This window comes from Acipenser ruthenus, chromosome 52, assembly GCF_902713425.1.
Source record: "Acipenser ruthenus chromosome 52, fAciRut3.2 maternal haplotype, whole genome shotgun sequence".
Taxonomy (NCBI): domain Eukaryota; kingdom Metazoa; phylum Chordata; class Actinopteri; order Acipenseriformes; family Acipenseridae; genus Acipenser; species Acipenser ruthenus.
In genome coordinates this window covers 6,568,425-6,593,484 of record NC_081240.1, presented here as the reverse complement: position 1 = coordinate 6,593,484, position 25,060 = coordinate 6,568,425, and the positions used below count along the sequence as shown (strand labels likewise).

Here is a 25,060-nt window from a genome sequence, read left to right as displayed (position 1 = left end):
GCATTTTGTCCGTGATTACTTCCGCTGTTAATGTATTTTTAAAATATGATCTTTCGATATTATAAATGCCATGTACTTTTAAAACATCAAAACAAATCTCAGACTAATGCAGAATCCAGCATGTGCGCTCTACGTCATATTCTCATGACAATGGAGAGAGAATCTGGAGTCTTTAAACTGCATGGAAACCAAGCCATTGTCAATCATGGTTGAAGGTCACAAGTTATATATTCTGCTATTATTAATTTATTTTTTAAATGTGAACTTTCGGTATTATAAATGACATGTACATTTAAAACATCAAAACACATCTCAAAACGATGCAGAATCCATGGTGACACCATTCTTAATACTTTTAGAGGTGTCGTGAGCATACGCAGAGCTGCAAAATTAAATTACTTCCGGTTGGCTAGCAAGTCTGTGCGCAGTGACGTATATAATTTAATATTTCGGTGTTGAGGTGGCTGATGATGGAATAGTAAAACAATATAACAAGACCTTGATTTTCTCCATGGATATTGTGAAGCAAAGCACCACTAAGTTAAAGTAAGTTATTGTTTTTCATGTGTAAATATCTGTTAGCGTCTGTATCCTATATGGTTGATATTGTAATTGCGTTATTATATTTCTCTGTGTTTTGCAAGACTTCAATATTATCGATACTGAAATACGTGCATGATAAACAATTTTCATAAAGTTGCTCACCCCTAGAAATAAGCATCTGTTTGAACTATTTTCCAGTCAGTAGGGGGCGCTGTGACGTAATGAAATAGGCGTGTCTTCTGCAATTATGTACCTATCATTCGAGAGAGGAGGAAACAGAATCAGCACTGTGTTTATTAGGTGAGAAATGCTACTTTGTTTATTTCTATTATACTCGATATAAATGTGTTATTAATGCAACGCGGAACTAGAGAAACCAGTATGGATAATATCTCAGCGTGTAAATAATGTGTTCTTATTATTTGAATCGTATAGGCTAGTAGTACAGGGACGCACGTGGCGAAGTAAATCTTTAATCGCTAGCCTAGTTAAATTGAAATGATATAGTTTGCTATATTTGCACAATATTGATTAGAGAGTGCATTAGTTAACGGTAAAGATGTAAGATAATACCGTTGGAAAGGACCACTATTTCCACACACTTTCATTCTTCTAAGAGTGCTGTTTAAGCTGGAGTTATTTCATAAACACACAGCAGCTCACTAAATGCAAACACGTGTGTTTGAGTAACAGAGTGTATTGTATGAAGGGGAGCCCCGAGCCCGCGTTCCTTTCAAGATCTGTTGTATTTAATCCCAATTATTGCTGTTTTTATTGTAACACACGTTTCGTTTTTGACGCGCAGGCTCTGCAAATTCATGTTAATTAATTATAACTCGCACACTCAAAAATAGAAAATGCTGCCAAATGTTTGCTCGTTAAGCTTTAATGCCTCAATTTAATACAGATGCATTATAGAAAATACAGAAATTATGGTTTGTCATAATGAAATATAGGTTCTGGGCGGAGAGAGTCGGATGTAGTAGCCACTAGAGGCCGCTAGGGGGTGCAAAAGAAACGATGTTGAAATAATATTAGCAGAGCTAGTGTTAAAATAATAGTAACATAGTTTGATTGTGACGTTTAGGGGTAGAGGTTAGGGGTGATGTTTAGTTGTAGAAGTAGGGGGTTCATTTTAGGGGTTAGGTGTAAGTTGCATATGCTGTGGCATGGAGTGTAGTTGCAGCTGTATTTTACTGTGTTTTGTTTTTTAAATAACTTTAGATTTGTTTTCTTTATATTTTGCTTTAATATAATAAAGGTCAAGGATGAGAAACTTAGAATGGTGTGTTTTCAGTGTGAGTTAAGTGTTTAGTTTTTTATTTGCACCCTCTTGCTCCCTCTAGTGGCTACTACATCCGACACTCACCGCTGTGAACTGAAAGGTAACATGCAGTGAGGTTTCAACCTGTATTTCATAAATAAATTCATCATTTCTATATTTTCCTCAATTTATTGCTGTTAAAATTACCATTTGAAGCTTAACGAGCAGTAAACTGGCAGGGTTATATTTGAGTGTGTGAGTTCAGTGTACCGTACCTCCGCGTTTATGTTTTGGAAGCACTTTTAATTAACTTATTAAAAAAATAATTTCAGAGAAATGTTAGTAAAAAATGTTGGCGTAATTACTATTAACAATGTTGATAAATGCATTGTTTGGAATGCCCTAATACAATAATTTATGATAATAAACTTTTTTCCCTCTTTTTGTGTGTCTCCATTTCTCTCCAGTAGAAAGAACAGATCTCTTCTAACTTGCTCCAGTATTGACACAACTCTTCCATGGCTGGAGTTCCATCCTTCTTATAAACCTGTGCAGAACTCAATTATAACAGCATTGTGTTTGTATTCTAACAGTGCCATTCTCAAACTCCAGTCCCATTCCCAACTCTCTCCTCCTCTGTCCCTCTCACACTTTCAGCACCTTCTGCTTATCTAAACCTGGCCTCAGTCCCAAACCTCCCCTCTTAGAGCTTTATATATCTCCTGGAATTGAGACACACAGTTAAGTTTTGTTTGTTGTGAAATCATCACTCTCTCTGTCTCGCTGCAGCAAGAATGGCTTCAAACCTGTGGTCAGAGGATCAGTTTAGTTGTTCACTGTGTCTGGAACTATTGAAGGACCCAGTCAGTATTCCATGTGGACACAGTTACTGTATGGGGTGTATTAAGAGCTGCTGGGATCAGACTGATCATACAGGTGTCTATAGCTGCCCCCAGTGCAGAGAGACCTTTACCCCAAGGCCTGTTCTGGGCAGAAACATCATGCTGGCTGAAATTGCTGGAGAATTCAAGAAGAGAAGACTCAATCCTCCTCCTGCTCAAAGTTATGCTGGACCTGGAGATGTGCCGTGTGATTTCTGCACTGGGAGAAAGTTCAAAGCTGTGAAATCCTGTTTGACGTGCCTGGCCTCTTACTGTGAAACACACGTCAAGCCACACAGTGAGGTTACTCCATTAAAGAGGCACAAGCTGATCAATGCAATTGGAGATCTGGAGCAGAAGCTTTGTGCTGAACACCAGAAGGTTTTGGATATTTTCTGCAGAACCGATCAGACGTGTGTTTGTGTGTTGTGTACAGACAAGGATCACAAGAACCATGATACAGTCTCAGCTGAGGCAGAAAGGAGTTTGAAACAGGTAAGGGTTTGAACCATTTCTGTGATATTTAACATGTCCATGTCCAAAGCACTTCACACACACACACACACACACACACACACACACACACACACACACACACACACACACACACACACACACACAGACACAGACACAAAACAATTAAACCTTTCAATGAAAAACTGTCTACTACAAAATGTTATAAAAAGGAAATAAATACACATTAGGTATTAATTATGACATTTGAAAAACAGTAAGATAAAAAGCTAATTGTAAAAATAGAACAATTAAAGTAAAATACAAAAATGTTATACAATTGGAATAAATAAATAAAATATCCAGTTTAATTGTAAAATTTGAAAAACTAAAATAAAAATCCAATTTATAAAAATAGAACAATTAAAAACAGTAACATTTTTTTTTTAAAAAAAAATCTATTGGAATTAGAAAGTCAAATAACAAATGTGAACAAGTATTAAAAGCTCAGGTAATTTATAAAATGAGTTTTAATCTACATTTAAAAAGCGTTAAAGTCCCATCTTCCTTGACAGCAACGGACGTTCCAGAATTCCAGAGCTTAATAACAAAAAAGCCCTCCCTCCCGGTTTACTTTCATTAGTGTAAATGAGTGGGTCTCTTTTGTTCAGAGAGCTGGAGTGTTTAATGTTGTAATAATTAAAAATATACATAATACTTGTAAGTATGTTTTTGTTTTTGGTATACTCATAACATTTTTCAGGATAAAAAAGGTGATATTTTGCAATTGAGATTGATAAGGTCGCAAAGTTCTCAATATGTCCATTATTTTAGTATTTGTATTATTCAAACCTTATAGGACATAACACCTTTACTTGGACAGGTGTGAATAACACAGCCTGCTCTGAAATATCCTGTGTTGGGTGTGACAGGATATCACTCAATGCCCCATCAGAAATGTCACTGTGTCACTGTGTTTCTACACAGAAGCAGCTGGGAGAGACACAGACAGAAATACAACAGGGAATCCAGGAGAGACTGAAAGAAATTGAAGAGCTGAAACAGGCTGTGGAGTCACTGAAAGTGGGTATTGACAAGAGGGGGTTATTATTATTATTATTATTAATAATAATAATAATAATAATAATAATAATAATAATAATAATAATAATAATAATAATATTATTATTATTATTATTATTATTATTATTATTATTATTATTAACAACAATAACAGATGGACTGGAACACATCTACAGAGGTTTACTGTCTATGCCTGATGTGTTTTTGATATCAATTCTAATCATGTCTCCTCTACTGTGTTCTTTCACTCAGAGATCTGCATGCATAGAAATAAAGGAACGTGAGAAGATCTTTACTGAGCTGATCTGATCCATTGAGAAGATCCACACTGAGGTTATTGAGCTGATTGGAGCGAACGAGAAGGCTGCAGTGAATCAGGCTGAAGGACGCATGAAGAAACTGGAGCAGGAGATTGCTGAGCTAAGGAGGAGAAACGCTGAGCTGAAACAGCTTTCAGAGACAGAGGATCACATCCATTTTCTACAGGTAACATCACTGCTTGTTAGAAAATCTCAAGTACATAACTGGGACGGTTTCAGACAAACCTCTCCAATTGAATGAATCCTTGCTTTTCCCTAGGAATGTTTTGGACCCCATTCTCTTTCAGTGAAAACTCATTTTCTCCACTTTCCTGTTGTAGAATTTCCAGTCTCTCTGTGCCCCTCCTGAAGCTGGAGGCTTACCCAGCGTTACTGTCAATACAGACATCTCTTTTGGGGCTGTGAGGAAAGCTGTATCTGAACTTAAAGACCATATTGAGGATTTCTGTAAGGGGGAATTAGTCAAAGTAACCACAACAGGTTGGTGTGAAATAGATTCCTTTGGTAGAGATTTCTCAAATAGACCATGGCTTGAGCAGGGGCAGGACTTGCAAGACATTAATAAAGACCTCTTGCAGATTGTTGACTATATGAATACTGCAGCAGGGAGGAGGGAGGCAGCAGGGAAGAATAAGAAGGGAGGATGGTAGAAGGAGATGATTTATTTCAAATGATTTCCCCAGTTTGAAACGTCCCGACTCATTTACAGTGACATCCAGAGTGATGATGGCAAGAAGGAAGAGAGTTTATAAAGACATTACATGAGAAAACAACACAATAGCATTCAAACAGAGACAGAGGGATTCACACATTAAATAACACATTCATTCCATATAGGATGCTAACTTATAGCCCTGAACTTTCTTATCAAAGATTTATAAAAGTTGGAGGTCATGGTCATGTTTGTATTCCAAATCCTCTTCAGTGAAGTCTTTGGTTTAAAACAGTTTTCTGTATTTTATTTAGTGAATGAAACAGCAGTTTATACCCTGGGGTCTAGGAGAAGTTACAGACGTTTCAAAGGTAAGGCTTTTCTTCCAGTAAAACATTTTATCTACAGAGACATTCTCCCTTTTTGGAAGGCCCTAACGCCTCAGTGAGAGTGACTGGAGATGTATTAGATTAGTTCTTGTGTGAAAGATTCCTGATGAGGGTGGAGTTAGCTGGGTCCTTTGCTACACTGATAAACTGAACAGATGCACTTTGTGTTTAAAAATTAAGAGCATGTCAGATTGCTGTTTGGAGTCTTGTGTGTGTTGTGCATTAACCCACATGTTTCAATTCTATTTCTCTCTCTTTGTATACCCAGTGTATGAAGTTGCAGTTTACAGTCTGCAGGCTCCAGAGCCAAGGAACAGAGCTGAGTTTTTAAAATGTAAGTCTGTTTTCACTGAAACATTTGGGAGAAGAGCTAACATTACAGATATTTAGTAAGCAAGGGGTCTGATTGGGTAAAATGGCAACACATACCCCGTAGGAACATTAAGTGAACTGTAATTCTATGCAGAGCTGCATTTGATTGATTTTGATTCAAGAAGTTTGGTAAGATCGAGGAATTATAATGAACAAAACAATTAAACAAGAGGGTTTAATTAATAGCAGCAGTTTATAGAAGACAGAAAAATAAAAATAGAGAACTTAACCTAAGTCAGAAATACATCTTCAGTAAGAATTATAGATAAAATCTATTGATTTTCAATCTTAAACATCACAGTCTAAATATACTTGTCTATAAAATAGTGGGGAGGAGGGTTCAGGGTGGAGGGAGCAGGGATTTTAGTGGATGATATTCTATTCAAGATATTTAGTAAGCAAGGGTCTGAGTGGGTAAAAAGGAAACAAATGCCCCACCCCCAGTCATCTGTCCCAATACTTGTTTCGGGGGAGTGTATAATATTTTACAATGAATAGCATAATTACTTTTCTAACTGTCTCTCCTCTAACCATCCTCTTTTCTTCAATCAGATTCCTGTCAGCTCACACTGGACCCCAACACAGCGTATAGAAACCTCAATCTGTCTGAAGGGAACAGAAAAGTGACATACAGTAGAGACATCCAGACATATGATCATCACCCAGAGAGATTTGAGAGCTGTTCCCAAGTGCTTTGCAGAGAGGGTGTGTCTTGGACTCGCTGTTACTGGGAGATTGAGTGGAGTGGGGAAGGGGCTTTTATAGGAGTCACATATAAAGGAATCAGCAGGAGAGGAAGGGATCGTTCCTGTCGCCTTGGATACAATGACAAGTCCTGGAGTTTGATCTGCTCTGGTTCCAGTTACACTGCCCTGCACAATAACAACAGAACTGCAATAACTGCCCCCCGCTCCCCCAGAATAGGAGTGTATCTGGACTTTAATGCCGGCACTCTGTCATTTTATGGCGTCTCTGACACAATGACCCTCCTGCACAGATTCCAAACCACATTCACTGAGCCGCTCTATCCTGGGTTTGGGCTTCATTCTTATGATTCCCCTGTAACAATCTGCCAGCTGAACTAGACTGTTTTGTGTTGTAAGAAACCCTTTGTATTGAACTCCCTGTCTGTCCTCTCCACTCCTCGGGTGAAGGGAATGTTCAATCTGACACAACTTTGGATGAAAGTTAGGGGGTAAAACGGCGCCACCTGCAGAGCGAAACGAGGGAATTATTTGTTTTTACACTTGGAGCCGAGGCAGCCTCATTTTTACTGTTTAATCTGTCAGGTTAGTGTTTCTGTAATTGTAAACACTCACAACTGGACAGCTGTTTCAGCATAACATGTTCAATATGTCCTGAGTATTTATTGATTACAAACACATAAATAGCAGCAAGTGGCAGACTTAGTTGGCATCTCTGCACAGTGCTAGAATTCCCACAGCAAGTACTGATAAGTATCTCTTAAGGTGATTGTAGCTCACTAAATAATTCCACAATGTGTTCCTATATTGCACTTCCATTGGCTGCATAGGACTCAAATGTGCAGGTTTGAAAAGCATGAGATCTGATGCTGCTTGAGGTTAAAGAAAGTTCTCAGTTTCTATGCCTTATTCTCAGGGTGCATGTTTACTATAGTAGGTGTTTCTTTCAACACTGCACATTTGAGATCTATATAACGAATGGAAGTGCACAGCAGCTGAGATTCATGGGATTATTTTGTCAGCTCCAATCCCTATCAATGTAAGGTCGTGTAAATAGCAGCTCACAATACTTGCCATGTCAAAGGCATGTCAGTATAGTTTCTAGCAGATTCCTGTATACAGGAGAATCCTGTTAGCTGAATAGCGTTTGAACTTGATGCTGAAGTTTATGGTAACACTTTATATGAAGGTGTCAATTTGAAATAGATTATTAACATGTTATAGATGCTTAAACAATGAGTTATAATGTTTTTATAATGCATTATAGAACAAGTCATACAGGATAGTAACAGCATTTACTAGTGTGTTATAAATACTGAATAGATGATATAAGAAATCTGCAATAAATCAAAATATAAAACTGTATGTTAGCTGTAAACAAATCAGGACAAATCACATTAAACACAAATGATTTACACTTCATTGTCTGGGTCATTTATTTTGTATTTTTCATTATTTGTGCAAAAAACAGAACATCTGCCATAGCAGTGTCAATATGGTTTAGGGCCTCCATGGGCAGCCAGCACGGCACTGATTGGACGTGGCAGGTAGCGATTCTGCAAGGTGCTTTTTAAATTGTGCTGGAGGGATACGGGACCATTCCTCAATGATTTCCAGCCTCTAATTCCTTCAGGTTGTGTTGTATTGGGGGTGGAAATCTGTAGTCAAGTCAGAATGGCCCGTACATAGAGAGAGTCACATCACTTTAGAGACTGTTCTTTGTGAATAAGACTCAGTAATAATTTTTGCACTCTTGAAAATGGAAGCACCTGCCAAACAAGCACAATATTTATTTATTTTTGCTTATTTTAACAATAATGTGAGTGAAATATCATCACAAGAAAGAAGATATTTCCATGGATATCGTAAATCACAACCAAATTGCATTACATGTGCAATCTGCCCACAGTTGAAAAGCAGAAACGTGTTTTAAGCCTGACCTTTGTCGCCCTCTTCAGGACAAACTCTGCACCTGCGCAGACCCCGATTGAAAGCAATTCTTTTCACTTGGTGTGGTTCCATTGGAAATGTAGGGCTCTATTCACACAACCTTCAGGACTGTTCCAAGCACTGTTCTGTTAAAGACTCTTTATGGTTTAAATCAAGTTGTTTAGAGAGGGGGAGCAGTTTACTCTTTATTAATTTTATTGTGTATTATTATTCAAAGCACTGTTTAAGGTCAACAATCTTTATAATCAGGTTTTAAATTAAAAACAAAACATGAATATAAATAAGCACCATTTTAATAACCTTTTCTTTAACATTTCTGTACATCAATGCAAACCTTTTTTATGTACTTTTTTCTTTAAAAGTTTTTAATTTTCAATACATGTTTTGTCTGTGCATACTTTTGAAGTGAACATAAACTAAGTGGACTGTCAACAGCAACTGCTCTCTGGAAACATGAAGAGCACAAAAAAGCTTTGGAGAAAATGTTAAACACACATAAAAGATATTCTACTATAACAATGACCACACAGTGTTGTTTTAACTAAACAATACCAGCAGACCAGCCTATTTCATACAGGTCTTTGTAACTAAACAATACCAGCAGACCAGCCTATTTCATACAGGTCTTTGTAACTAAACAATAGCAGCAGACCAGCCTATTTCACACAGGTCTTTGTCCAGTGACTGCTGGGTCTGATGTAAGAAGAAAAAAACAGAGCGATTCAGCCTATTGTATCTTTCAAAGGTTTGCCTGCCAGTTGAAGGAGCCAATGATAGCAGGGTAATACTATTGTGAAGCTGCTCAAAGAACACTACAGGTACAGTCTTGAATCCTCCCAGAAGCAGAGGGTGTGAAGTATAGAAGAACTGAAATGTCCGCTCTGGATAGACAAACACCAAAAAGATAACAAAGTTACAAACTGAATGAAAGGAGACAGTACAATATTGTGGATCAAATAAAAGCAAGTTTTTCACATCTTCAGCGTGCCCAGCTGGCACGGGCCCATGAGGCTTTGTTGTCTTCAGAGTGCGAGCTTGGGTTCAAATGATTTCAGTCGCTTCTCGACTCTGGGATCAAGCTATCAGACACTTCCAGATGGTTTGTCAAGCTGACAGCCCCTAAAAGACTAAAACATCCCATTTAAAACACATGAAAGCCCCGTGCAGCCAGTCTACCCAGGCTAAGTGCTTGAGAAAGAGAGAGGGAGAGAGGTCAAAAGGGAAGGGGTGTATATCTCACTACTCATGAACACACTGCTCCCAGGTAGGAAACCCACTGATCCTCAACTACTGCTCCTAGTGATCTCACACAGCTCCAATCCTCCAAGTCCACAGCTTGAGTTGCAATCTGGTGTCTCAGCTTCTCACACGGCACAGCACACAGCTCCCAACTTACAGCTCCCAGCTCCAGCACAGTTCATCTCCAGCACCCCCTCCTCAACACTCCCCACCCCACACTGTATACTCTCAATCCATCACTTCTCATTAACAGCACCCCCTCCTCAACACTCCCCACCCCACACTGTATACTCTCAATCCATCACTTCTCATTAACAGCACCCCCTCCTCAACACTCCCCACCCCACACTGTATACTCTCAATCCATCACTTCTCAATAACAGCACCCCCTCCTCAACACACCCCACCCCACACTGTATACTCTCAATCCATCACTTCTCATTAACAGCACCCCCTCCTCAACACTCCCCACCCCACACTGTATACTCTCAATCCATTACTTCTCATTAACAGCACCCCCTCCTCAACACTCCCCACCCCACACTGTATACTCTCAATCCATCACTTCTCATTAACAGCACCCCCTCCTCAACACTCCCCACCCCACACTGTATTCTCTCAATCCATCACTTCTCATTAACAGCACCCCCTCCTCAACACTCCCCACCCCACATTGTATACTCTCAATCCATCACTTCTCATTAACAGCACCCCCTCCTCAACACTCCCCACCCCACACTATATACTCTCAATCCATCACTTCTCATTAACAGCACCCCCTCCTCAACACTCCCCACCCCACACTGTATACTCTCAATCCATCACTTCTCATTAACAGCACCCCCTCCTCAACACTCCCCACCCCACACTGTATACTCTCAATCCATCACTTCTCATTAACAGCACCCCCTCCTCAACACTCCCCACCCCACACTGTATACTCTCAATCCATCACTTCTCATTAACAGCACCCCCTCCTCAACACTCCCCACCCCACACTGTATACTCTCAATCCATCACTTCTCATTAACAGCACCCCCTCCTCAACACTCCCCACCCCACACTGTATACTCTCAATCCATCACTTCTCATTAACAGCAGCGGCTGCTGGTCAAAAAAATGGGGAGGCAGAAAAAAGCAGAGGTCTTGGGGTCCCCTTCAGCCACCAGCAGCAGAAGAATCGTTTCATATCTTCTTAACGTTTTCCCCCAATTCAAAGCTGTTAAACACAGCCAGCAGAAAAAAGAAAACTGCAGCCCATCGTAATTGATTCTCATAAACGTAACTGTTACACACTGCCAACATTAATATAGCATTTAGAGTTCAAGACCACGTCACTTTAACATACTTTGCATAAAATATTTTCTAAGCAAAGTTGTTAAAGCAGGAGAAAGGCAGACACGAATCAAGCACACCCTATCCACTTCATCTGTTGAACTTAATAAATGAACACCAGAATAATTAGATACCGTTCTGTACATACGAAACGGATCTGTTTAATATAAAAGAAGCAATTCAGACAGACTTCAGTTCTGCAGCAGGAACATTACTGAGCTGTATGTCTTGAAGCAAAGCTGACTGATGGGAAACCGACACCGGTGTTATTCTGATCTGACAGTTTTAACATTCATTTTCTTGTTGGCTAATTTTGTTGTATTGTCTCATAGGCAATTTACAGTTATATAATAAATCAAAGTGCTTATATGTAATAATGATGCGCGCAAGACCACGCAAGCTGCTGCCGTTGTGACGAACCCCCTGAAACCCCTGAATGTCGTTCTTTAGGAGCTGCGCACGCACTCGCACGGTGACGCAGGTACAGTGACGCAGGTACAGTGAGGGAGACCTCCGTTCTGCACACAAACCCTTCTCGATGTAGAACCCGCCAGAACTGAAAAGCCAAACCACTTCCATCAGACAATGGAAGGTCGAGAATAAGAGCCAATCACAACGCATTCTGTTTGACCAATGAAAATACGGGTAGGGCTTGCGGACCTATTTTCCTCGTGGCCAATCAGAACGCAGACGGCTGTTTGTTTTCAAATGAAAATATCAACAGATCCTTTTTGTACCATTTGTCAAAAAGGTGAAATAGGTTCTACATTCCATGTGCACTGGGAGCGCTCCGTTTTGTGTAATTTTTGGGAACGTGTGACTATCGATGTCTCAAAATTATTGAAGACTGAAATTACACTGACACCCACCCTATTTCTACTAAACCATGATTGCAAACTTTGTCTATCCTAGGCAAATCGTAGGCTCCTTCCAGCAGCTCTTACAGCTGCAAAGAAAACTATTTTACAATACTCATTCGCTCCTGACCTTCCGCTATGCATACCTGGCTATTACAGCTTCAGTCCATATCACAGCACCTGTAGAACTCCCCGGGGTGAGAATTAGCCTGTAACCCCACCCTTAACCCCGCCCTTTAGGGGTTCCTGCCCTCAACCGGACTGACGTGACACTGAATGCGATCGTTAGGTACGCAAAACGCTCAGGGTGCAAATCTGGCACTATAGCGCAAGCAACATGAAATTCTGGCGCCAGTAGACATGTTTATTTTTTATTTTTATTTTTTTTATTCCTTAGCAACCGTAAATGATGCTAGTTTCTCATTGGATCTGGACTAGTCACATGACCTGTCCACACTCATCCACATCACAGGAGAAGGTTTGTGTCGTGTGGGAAAGTGGTAGCAAACGTATCGCTGCACACTTTTACACAGCTATCAATGTCTTGTAATTTGCCCAAACATCAGTATTTTTCCACAAAACTTTCAGGAATTATTTTAAGGTCCCTCTGGTCATAGAATATTACACATTCTTTATACATGTATCTCAAAGCAGAATACATAATACAAATAATTTATGTAAAATTAAATAAAAATAACGAAATTCTGTGTTCTGAAAAAAGGACACTATTTCCAAGATTCTAATGTAAAAAAAGAAGATTTTTTTATGAATGTTTGTTTACAGGAAGAGTCAAATACTGCCAAAAAACGGCTGGTCCTGGGGAGCATCCCACTGAAACGCCTGGTCCTGGGGAGCATCCCACTGAAACGCCTGGTCCTGGGGAGCATCCCACTGAAATGCCTGGTCCTGGGGAGCATCCCACTGAAACGCCTGGTCCTGGGGAGCATCCCACTGAAACGCCTGGTCCTGGGGAGCAGCCCACTGAAACGCCTGGTCCTGGGGAGCATCCCACTGAAACACCTGGTCCTGGGGATCAGCCCACTGAAACGCCTGGTCCTGGGGGAGCATCTCACTGAAACGTCTGGTCCTGGGGAGCATCCCACTGAAATGCCTGGTCCTGGGGAGCAGCCCACTGAAACGCCTGGTCCTGGGGGAGCATCTCACTGAAACGCCTGGTCCTGGGGAGCATCCCACTGAAACGCCTGGTCCTGGGGAGCATCCCACTGAAACGCCTGGTCCTGGGGAGCAGCCCACTGAAACGCCTGGTCCTGGGGAGCATTCCACTGAAACGTCTGGTCCTGGGGAGCATCCCACTGAAACGCCTGGTCCTGGGGAGCATCCCACTGAAACGCCTGGTCCTGGGGAGCAGCCCACTGAAACGCCTGGTCCTGGGGGAGCATCTCACTGAAACGCCTGGTCCTGGGGAGCAGCCCACTGAAACGCCTGGTCCTGGGGGAGCATCTCACTGAAACGCCTGGTCCTGGGGAGCATCCCACTGAAACGCCTGGTCCTGGGGAGCATCCCACTGAAACGCCTGGTCCTGGGGAGCATCCCACTGAAACGCCTGGTCCTGGGGGAGCATCCCACTGAAACGCCTGGTCCTGAAGGGGTCTCAATATGTAATTAGTGTAATATTCACGTCAATCACACAATGTATGATTGACGTCTAAACTAGCCTATGGGATTTGTTCAGTCTGGAATCCAGGAAGTTATATTTCAGATTGTACTTTGATCTTATCAACTCGTGATGGCTACAGCATCTAGGGCATGCAAGGAGCAAGAAGCACATTTTTGGCAGATTTGTATAATGTGATATTTTGTAAGGTGGTATTTTGTAGTGTGGGATTTTGTAACAAATGTATGTCGTCCTGGACAAGGGTGTCTGCTAAGAAATAAATATTAATAATTTCATCTGGCAGCGACTTTGACTACACTGACCTCCCCACTGATGACACCTGTGTCACTGAGGAAGAGGTTTCCCCCTCTTCCATGGAAGAGCCTGTTAGAGATCCAGAAATAGAGACTGAGGACCATCCATACACACCTTGGAACCTGCAGAATGTGGAAATGTACCTCTGCAGCTCATGTATCTAGCCTTTGTGGCACAAAATTGGGAGAAATTAAAAACAAAGGCACAGAAAAAAGTAAATATATGTAAGGCAGTCACTTGCTGTACTTTTATTCTAAGCAAAATAATGCCACATAGATTGAATTTTGTATTTATCTAGTTTTAAAATTATATATATAATTCACACAATGTAAAACGCAAAGGTCATTTGACCTAGTGATGTTCTATTCTCTAATGCTTATTTTTAATAAAAATGTTTAAGCCTCCATGGCAGAAACATACCAACTCCGAGGGAAATTGTCTTTTTCTCCATACATAGTGATCATATTGGCAATGTGAGGTGAACACAATTTGTGTCATTATCATGTTAAGAAATAACTTTTCCACAGATTTAAATTTACATAGAACATTTATTTTTTCATTTCATTTTACATTTAACCTGCAATTTTTCAATCAGTTGCACAAAAATATACCATCACTGAAAAGTTCAGATTGGGCTGAAAAAATATATAGTTTTCCTATGTTTCCTTTAGAGACTTGTGAGATATTTGACTTTGAAATGATTCAGTCCCAGATTCAGGAAACACCTCTAGCACTGGGGCTTCCAAAACCCCGAGCAGTGAAGGGGTTAAAAATATTAAAATAAGAGAAACAGCATTGCTGGTGTCTGTTTGTTAGCTATCATGAAGCAGCCCTTCTAGCACAGCATGTTCACACTCATTGAAACAGCTATTCAAGAATGCAGTGAGAGATCCATCTCCAGATGCATCACAGTTACACAGGGAATCAAACACAGACCATGCAGACTGCAACAGGGATAATGATAGACTAATTACCTAACAATGAAATTCTAATTAACAAACATCTACATAACAGCGAAGCAATATGAGCTCTGTAACTAAAAGCTTTCTGTTTATCCATGGCATGTATTTAGCAAAAGTGATTGATTTGAGCCAAGTTAAGAGGACAGCTCAGCAGGATTCGAATCGTCTGCTTTTCTGATCCGGGAGTAAACTGTGGAGGAAATGAAACTGGGTTAGGGAGGCAGGTATGGTTGTGTGCTCACAATTATACATTCTGGAGACTTTCATGTATAGCTGGTAACTATCAGTCCCATAGTGTGCACCCTATTAACAGTGCTATGGCAGGTGAGTCAGTCCCATGGTGTGCTATTGACAGTGCTATAACAGGTGAATCAGTCCCATGCTGTGCTATTGACAGTGCTATGGCAGGTGAATCAGTCCCATGCTGTGCTATTGACAGTGCTATAACAGGTGAATCAGTCCCATGCTGTGCTATTGACAGTGCTATAGCAGGTGAATCAGTCCCATGCTGTGCTATTGACAGTGCTAAGGCAGGTGAATCAGTCCCATGCTATGCTATTGACAGTGCTATAGCAGGTGAATCAGTCCCATGCTGTGCTATTGACAGTGCTATAGCAGGTGAATCAGTCCCATGCTGTGCTACTGACAGTGCTATAGCAGGTGAATCAGTCCCATGCTGTGCTACTGACAGTACAATGGCAGGTGAATCAGTCCCATGCTGTGCTATTGACAGTGCTATAGCAGGTGAATCAGTCCCATGCTGTGCTATTGACAGTGCTATAGCAGGTGAATCAGTCTACTGTAATCACACCTCTTGACTGCAATGTAACTCCACATTACAGCACTAGCTCTAGTTAGTTAGTTTAACATATCTGAAATACAGCTGCCACAAAATAAAAAGATCAAATTAAAAATGAAGCTGGTTTATTGCAAAATAGTGCACACTACCCAGCTCGGAGTGTAAAGGGTTCATTTCACTCTGAGTTGGCTGTCATTCACCTGTCCTAATTGCTTCTGTCTCAGTCCCTCTCTACTCCCCTGCAGCGCTGCCAGGCACACTGGCAAGCAGAAATAATCTAGAAACTTTAAGAAGTTCATTGTGATTCAGTAGAGTGGTACGCTAACCTGGGCCACAGCGGGACTCATTCTAGTGAATGTTGTGGTCTGAAGAGGATTATTGTGGATAATATTGTCCTTTCAAATCCTGGGATTTCCAAGTTTCTATTTTTGCTGTCTTTGTTTTGCTGAAATATGTTTCTATCCCTTGTTGTTTGCTTGATATGACTGTTCAACCAAGGTGTGATTGAATTTCATTCTTATTTTTGCGCAGTGATTGCATAGTGCCCAATAAAATCAATGATTTAGAGTCTGAGCTATAAAAGGGGTTCCATCCCAGGGAAAGGATACAAGCTGATTATTAATATGTGAGCACTCGTGCAGTTACCTCTTTCAATGATCACAGCGGTGCTCATTACCAGCAGGTAGCAGATGATGAAGACACAACGGATTGTGGAGAAAGTTGAGCTGGAAATGAAATCCAGGAGGTCATCTGGACAGAGAGACATTGGAAAAGTGTTACTGAGAACACAGCTGAGGCAGTGAAGGGTTACCCCAGATCTGTGCAGTATATGAGGCACAGATGCTTGTTTCAAAATGTTTATATGATATATTAATGAATATTGTAAAGGGATGCTGAAATATGTCAGAATATATGCTGGAACATATTGGCAGGTCAACAGGGTGGTCCGTGAGGAAGCCGTGCCCTCCCCCAATACAATAAAGTAGAGGCTGGGGAGGTGGAGGATAACGTTTAGATGAGTTAGGGATCGATTGGAGAAGCAAATCCCATGCTCCCCCCCCCCACCCCCAATCTCAGCTTTATATATAGTGAAGTCTTGCTTCCTGATCCTAATCCTGTATTCAGCATCAGCACCTGCTGGCCCACTCCAGTCACTTTCCTAACCTGACTCTCCTCAGTCTTTGCTCCCCAGAAGCAGTCCCTTATTTTGCAGTAAATGCAGCTCACAGTGTTTGTGTTACTTACCGGTGAAGGTCTTCAGGGCAGTGCTAACTGTAAAAGCAAACAGAAAGACAGCTTGTGTTTTCTAAGTGCACAAAACTCTGCCAGCCCTAAACCTGTCTTGATGTTCAGTTACATTGGTTTGTTTGCACTGCAATAGTTATCTAGTAGTTTAGAATAGCTTTGTTTAGGAACTTTGAGATCAGCCACTTGTGTCATACAGTGTAATGATGACTTCAATAGTTCAGTAAACAGAAGGGAGGATTCCGTGCTACAGATCAAGTTGAGAAACCCTTTCCCACAGGACTCCAAACCCCTTCACTTACACATTCCCACAACATTGACATATGCAGGATCTGGAAAGTATATATGGGGTAGCGTCGATTGAATTATTTGATGTGCTTGAAGTTTTGAAGCTATGAAGTGGTTGTTCCAAACTGAATCCCAGCCAAGGGGATGCCGATGATGTCAATGACAGAGATGCACAGGGCCATTACAACTAAGGTACTGCATCTCCTATAAATATTCCACACATTTCTCAACACACTGGATGCCTTAATATTGCCTGTTTAAAACTAAAGAGCCTTATCTTGATGGAAGTGCAAAGGCACATTTTAAACTGCATAAAACTAGAGAAGAACTGCTCTGAACAATCACGTAACTGCTCCTTTCTGCATCTCGGGTGTTTCAGACTTTGTTGCATCATTATATGGCCTCGGATGAGACGTAAAGCCGAAGTCCTACTGGAAGTGACTCTGCAGCAGCAGCAGCTGTGATGCATGGTTCAACCCCAGTCTCTAAGTCTCTCTGGATGCTAAATGACTTATTAATAATAATAATAATAATAATAATAATAATAATAATAGGCGTGAGAAGGTCAGATGTCAATTATTGTTCCTTTGCTCTGTTTTCCTCCCTGGGTTTATCAATTTGCTCGTTCAGTTCTACCCATCACCATTATTCTATAGATTTGAATATAATAGCCCCTCTTGCCTGTAGGAGTGGTGGTGGTAGGGTGCTGTTGGGAGGCATTTCCTAGAAAGAAAGAACAAAATAGGTTGAGGTTTGTTTTGATTGATGGTTGAAGCTGGGTCTATATTAACTAAATGGTTCAAAAAAACTTCATAAATTCAATGACAAACGTTTCAACTAGAATTATTTTCACTGTTTTCAAATATGTTCTTGAAGATATTGCAAAAGACTTCTAGTCGAAACGTCTGTCTTTGACCTTTATTTATTTATTATTTTTTTTACAGTAATTTTAAAAAACTGATTGTACCTGAACACACAACCCCTGCACTATACTCCTGGCCGCAGAATAATGTTACAAGTTCTTGTGAATCACATCTCTCCAGTGATGATTCTTTTCCAGTACATTCCATTCTATACTGCCAGACAGGTCCTTGCCTCACTCCATAGTGGGATCCTCTTAGAGCAGACACAGCAGAGCCACAGCCCAGCTCTCTGCACACAACCTGGGCGTCGTTCATGTCCCAGTCACTACCACACACTGCCCCCCACACGCCAATGGAATTGAACTCAACTCTCCCAGAGCAGCTGCTGTTTCCATTGACAAGTCTGACAGGAACGGCAGCACCTGACAGTCAACAGAAGAGGAAATAAACTAGACATGTGCTGATTGGTCACATACCTGCACATATATACTTAAGAACAACATTGAAGTTCCTACCTGAACAAATTAAACTGACCGCAGAACCATCTGTGCATTCCTGTATTCCGTTCTGTCCTGAAAGCCACCTCTCTAGAGAGGACTCTCTTCCTGTACAGCTTACTCCCAACAGCCAGGAGGGGTCTGTCCCTTCTCCAAAGAGTGCGCCCTCTTGAGGAGATACAGCGTAGCCACAACCCAGCTGTTTGCAGACCACATGAGCAGTGGCATTATCCCATCCATCGTCACACATTCTCCTTCTCTGACCTTCAAAATATAGCTCAACTCTCCCAGAGCAGTTATTACTCCCATTGATCAGTCTGATATCAAAGCCAAGTTCTGCCGTTAAACAAGAATACACATGCATTACACTTTGAAATGTTAACACATTGAAATGAGTTTAATGTGGAATCATTTCAAACCAGTGGATTACATTTAAGAAAGTGCAGAATGATATTGTGTCCTGTCAGGGTGTGTAAGAGGGAGAGAATCCCATCTGAAATTGTATAGTGGAGGACAGATGTTGCCAGAACAATAGATAGGTATGCAAATGTAAAGGGAAGGATGAAGGGGATGGGGGTGGTATCATTACAAGAAAACAGAGTTCTATTTTCAATAAACTAATTGAGAATATCTGCTGACAGCTCTCTTTGCAGAGTACAATTTAACCAAATACATTTTGATACAGACACATTGACAACCTGAGCCACTCTATAATTGTGCATTGGTTTTGAACAGGAGTCAATATAAAAATAATTGAGCAGCTCCCTACGTGAATCGTCATGTCCGCATTGCAATCAATATGATAACGAAACAGAAGAAACGCCTTAAACATGCATGAGCCTGACATCTACATGAGTTACACAAACATGTTTTGCATTATTGTACAGAAAGCACATTATGTATCATTTAGACATTATAACACAGCGGACGCTTTACACGTGCAGCGGCTCATTGTTTGTGAATCGCTGTAATAATAATAATGTAATAATAAAAACACTTATTTATAAGAACCTACACCTGTGTTCTGTTGTATTTGAAATATATTGCTTTGTTTAATAGGTAGTATTCACTGAACAGCGCTGGTACAGTGAATTAATACAGAGTCAATGCTTTCATTATCTAAATCATTATTTCAAATTGATCATTTTTAGGTCACATTGCCTGTGTTAAACCTGTTAAATACATGAATAATAAAGACAGTGGTTTGGTTCACAAAGTGTGGTTTACAGAGTGCAGATGTTCCCACTATACCAGGATCACTGTGTGTTATAAAAGCACTAGATTTTTAAAGACAGCATTTTGGGGAGTGGGGCGTTGCCTTCAAGAAGATCAGCCCTGGCTGTTTGCTTTTTGCGAATGTAGCGTTCTCGGTTCCCGCAGGCAGGCGCATCACACAGGGCGCGGAAATCCACACACAGGCAGAGGGCGGGCGCGAACCCGGGACCTCTCGCACTGAAGCACAGTGCCGATACCGCTGTACAAAAGAGCCGGCTCCTTTGCAAGGAGCGTATATCGGGCTTATGTCCCTGTGTGTGATTACGTCACCTACCAGCCCTACTGCTGCCTTCCCCCATGCACGCTACACTCTCCCCTGCCAGCCTCAAGTCCGCCCCGGACTTGCTAACCATTGGTGTCAGAGTGGGATGCAGGTACCCCAGCACGCACTCGTCGGACTGTAGCCTGGTTAGCAAGTCCGGGGCGGAGCTGGTTGAGACTCTGGTGAAGAACTACGGCACAATGGGCTGTAGGATGTCCCTCAAAGTCCATATCCTTGATGCTCATCTTGATAAATTCAAGGAGAACATGGGAGCGTACTCGGAGGAGCAAGGCGAGCGCTTCCACCAGGATATACTGGACTTTGAACACCGCTACCAAGGACAGTATAACGAGAACATGATGGGAGACTACATTTGGGGGATGATTCGTGAAAGTGATTTACAGTATAATCGTAAATCTCGAAAAACTACTCACTTCTAAATCTTTTGTAGTCATTTTTGTATTACTTTAGTATAAATACATGTTAATTTGGATTCAAATGTTGTTTTTTTCTGACTTTATGTTATTATTATTATTATTATTTATTTCTTAGCAGACGCCCTTATCCAGGGCGACTTACAATTGTTACAAGATATCACATTATTTTTTACATACAATTACCCATTTATACAGTTGGGTTTTTACTGGAACAATCTAGGCAAAGTACCTTGCTCAAGGGTACAGCAGCAGTGTCCCCTACCAGGGATTGAACCCACAACCCTCCGGTCAAGAGCCCAAAGCCCTAACCACTACTCCAAACTGCTGTGTCTTTTGTGAACGAAAAGACACAAATTCGCCCGTTTTCTCATTGGAAATAGGTAAATTTCAAAATATCACTGTCCTGGTCACAAAAGCAAAGTTTGTGGGGAATAATAGCCATTTTCTATACTTTTGAGGCATAAGCAATTAGGAAATAACACTTACTACCCAGGAATAAAAATTGTGTTACATAGTGGAATAGACCTCTGTGTTTGGAGCAGTTCTTTGAGAGTAGACCTCTGTGCTTGGAGCAGATCTTTGAGAGTAGACCTCTGTGCTTGGACCAGATCTTTGAGAGTAGACCTCTGTGTTTGGAGCAGATCTTTGAGAGTAGACCTCTGTGCTTGGAGCAGATCTTTGAGAGTAGACCTCTGTGCTTGGAGCAGATTTTTGAGAGTAGACCTCTGTGCTTGGACCAGATCTTTGAGAGTAGACCTCTGTGTTTGGAGCAGATCTTTGAGAGTAGACCTCTGTGTTTGGAGCAGATCTTTGAGAGTAGACCTCTGTGCTTGGAGCAGATCTTTGAGAGTAGACCTCTGTGCTTGGATTAGATCTTTGAGAATAGACCTCTGTGCTTGGAGCAGATCTTTGAGAATAGACCTCTGTGCTTGGATTAGATCTTTGAGAATAGACCTCTGTGCTTGGATTAGATCTTTGAGAATAGACCTCTGTGCTTGGAGCAGATCTTTGAGAATAGACCTCTGTGTTTGGAGCAGATCTTTGAGAGTAGACCTCTGTGCTTGGAGCAGATCTTTGAGAGTAGACCTCTGTGTTTGGATTAGATCTTTGAGAATAGACCTCTGTGCTTGGATTAGATCTTTGAGAATAGACCTCTGTGCTTGGATTAGATCTTTGAGAATAGACCTCTGTGCTTGGATTAGATCTTTGAGAATAGACCTCTGTGCTTGGATTAGATCTTTGAGAATAGACCTCTGTGCTTGGAGCAGATCTTTGAGAATAGACCTCTGTGTTTGGAGCAGATCTTTGAGAGTAGACCTCTGTGCTTGGAGCAGATCTTTGAGAGTAGACCTCTGTGCTTGGAGCAGATCTTTGAGAGGAGACCGCTGTGCTTGGATTAGATCTTTGAGAGTAGACCTCTGTGTTTGGATTATATCTTTGAGAGTAGACCTCTGTGCTTGGATTAGATCTTTGAGAATAGACCTCTGTGCTTGGAGCAGATCTTTGAGAATAGACCTCTGTGTTTGGAGCAGATCTTTGAGAATAGACCTCTGTGTTTGGATTATATCTTTGAGAATAGACCTCTGTGCTTGGAGCAGATCTTTGAGAGTAGACCTCTGTGCTTGGATTAGATCTTTGAGAGGAGACCTCTGTGCTTGGATTAGATCTTTGAGAATAGACCGCTGTGCTTGGATTAGATCTTTGAGAATAGACCGCTGTGCTTGGATTAGATCTTTGAGAATAGACCTCTGTGTTTGGATTATATCTTTGAGAATAGACCTCTGTGTTTGGATTATATCTTTGAGAGTAGACCTCTGTGCTTGGATTAGATCTTTGAGAATAGACCTCTGTGCTTGGATTATATCTTTGAGAATAGACCTCTGTGCTTGGAGCAGATCTTTGAGAGTAGACCTCTGTGCTTGGAGCAGATCTTTGAGAGTAGACCTCTGTGTTTGGATTATATCTTTGAGAGTAGACCTCTGTGCTTGGATTAGATCTTTGAGAATAGACCTCTGTGCTTGGATTATATCTTTGAGAATAGACCTCTGTGCTTGGAGCAGATCTTTGAGAGTAGACCTCTGTGCTTGGATTAGATCTTTGAGAGTAGACCTCTGTGCTTGGAGCAGATCTTTGAGAGGAGACCGCTGTGCTTGGATTAGATCTTTGAGAGTAGACCTCTGTGTTTGGATTATATCTTTGAGAGTAGACCTCAGTGCTTGGATTAGATCTTTGAGAATAGACCTCTGTGCTTGGAGCAGATCTTTCAGAATAGACCTCTGTGTTTGGAGCAGATCTTTGAGAATAGACCTCTGTGTTTGGATTATATCTTTGAGAGTAGACCTCTGTGCTTGGATTATATCTTTGAGAGTAGACCTCTGTGTTTGGATTAGATCTTTGAGAGTAGACCTCTGTGCTTGGAGCAGATCTTTGAGAGTAGACCTCTGTGCTTGGAGCAGATCTTTGAGAATAGACCTCTGTGCTTGGATTATATTTTTGAGAGTAGACCTCTGTGTTTGGATTAGATCTTTGAGAATAGACCTCTGTGCTTGGATTATATCTTTGAGAGTAGACCTCTGTGCTTGGAGCAGATCTTTGAGAGTAGACCTCTGTGCTTGGAGCAGATCTTTGAGAATAGACCTCTGTGTTTGGATTAGATCTTTGAGAGTAGACCTCTGTGCTTGGATTATATCTTTGAGAGTAGACCTCTGTGCTTGGATTAGATCTTTGAGAATAGACCGCTGTGCTTGGAGCAGATCTTTGAGAATAGACCTCTGTGTTTGGATTAGATCTTTGAGAATAGACCTCTGTGTTTGGATTATATCTTTGAGAATAGACCTCTGTGCTTGGATTATATCTTTGAGAGTAGACCTCTGTGCTTGGAGCAGATCTTTGAGAATAGACCTCTGTGCTTGGATTATATCTTTGAGAGTAGACCTCTGTGCTTGGATTAGATCTTTGAGAATAGACCTCTGTGCTTGGATTAGATCTTTGAGAATAGACCTCTGTGCTTGGATTAGATCTTTGAGAGTAGACCTCTGTGCTTGGAGCAGATCTTTGAGAGTAGACCTCTGTGCTTGGAGCAGATCTTTGCAAAGATTATTTGTATTAGCTGTATTTACCATCATTATTTTGTAATATTTTTTAAATCAAATGGAAAAATGAAATGTTCATACCTGAACAAATGACACTGGCTTCCTTATGACAAGTTGTCAATTCTTTTACAAAGCAGCTGATCAGAGATTGTTCTTCTCCTGAACAATGATAACCTTTTTGCCAGTAGGGGGCAGTCCTGTTCCCAAAGCGTGCTCCAACTGAAGCAGACACAGCGTAGCCACAGCCCAGCTCTCTGCACACAACCTGAGCGTGACGCATGTCCCAGTAATCCCCACACCCTGCCTCCCACTGATCCTTGTAATAGAACTCAACTCTCCCAGAGTCTGATATTTAGAATATCTGCCATTGAATACAAGAGAAATACATTTTAAATGTACACTTGTCAGATTTAAAATACTAATTCATAATTGGTCTGAGATTAATTACCCTTATTGTTTCACTATGATGAATGTATCACACAATCAAGAAATCAAATCCTTTATTTTTTTAACTTAAAGGTTAGTATTTTGGATTAAATCATATTAACCAATTTGAAAACTTTTTGTGATTAGGGTGAACATTTATGTTAATAATTTCACACGTGAAACTGCCACTATTTCATTCTAAAGACAAGGAACGCAGAACAGGAATTATTTTGCCTCTTTCATGAGAGAGGCATGCCTCGCTTTCTTACATCACCCAGCGTCTTGAACAGAAACAATCTAGCATGGAGCCTGAAGCGAGAGAGGTTTTGAATGCAGTAGAAACTCTGTTAAATACAACTGAGTTTCTTTAAAACGTACTTATTTATTAACAGCAAGACAAAACTACAGAAGGATGCTTTTCACCTCCATTGTAGAAACTCTACAGCTCTACAGGCAGTATCAAACTGTCAGTCCATGCAATCAAACACGTTTCTTTTCTTTTTATTACTGAAATTGTTTTTCGCTGGTCTGCATCGTGATCTGCTGTTGGGGTCTTTTTTTTCTTTCTCAATCTGTATTTTACAAAATAAAAAAACGAGACAGACATTTCCCAGCTCGTTTGTAAACATAACATCATACACCTGGCAGGGTGTGGATTTGATGACATCATTCAAAAGAGTAGAACTACAAAACTGCTGCAGAACTACAAACATGGAGCCACATTTTATTTCAGGCACTGCTTGTAAACAAACCAAGATTCAAGTTTGATTATTGATTATAGAACACCCAAGGTAAGTTTCAAGGTAAGAGTTAGGTGAGTGTAATGGCGTGAGAATGTTTTGTTTGTAAACTTTTGTTGGGAAGGCAAATGCACAGCCTACCGTTTAAGCCTTTTATTTTGGCCCTTGTGCCACAGTTTGTTGGTTCCTGTGTTTTGTGTTT

General features: G+C 40.9%; 1 protein-coding gene and 1 pseudogene across 1 annotated transcript; one reads left to right on the top strand and one right to left on the bottom strand.

The window, feature by feature from the left end:
- Nucleotides 1–296: 296 nt before the first annotated feature.
- LOC117962980 (tripartite motif-containing protein 16-like) lies at nucleotides 297–8,078 on the top strand (annotated as a pseudogene).
- A 5,892-nt stretch (nucleotides 8,079–13,970) lies between these two features.
- Nucleotides 13,971–23,963, bottom strand: LOC131722948 (scavenger receptor cysteine-rich type 1 protein M130-like). The gene is made up of 7 exons (XM_059016119.1): nucleotides 23,774–23,963; nucleotides 18,645–18,962; nucleotides 18,234–18,551; nucleotides 17,948–17,989; nucleotides 16,979–17,005; nucleotides 16,379–16,483; nucleotides 13,971–14,041 (listed from the first exon to the last, which is right to left on the bottom strand). Exons 2-7 carry the CDS (start codon nucleotides 18,874–18,876, stop codon nucleotides 13,971–13,973), a joined length of 795 nt encoding a protein of 264 aa, XP_058872102.1. The 5' UTR covers nucleotides 18,877–18,962; nucleotides 23,774–23,963.
- Between the last annotated feature and the right edge of the window lie 1,097 nt (nucleotides 23,964–25,060).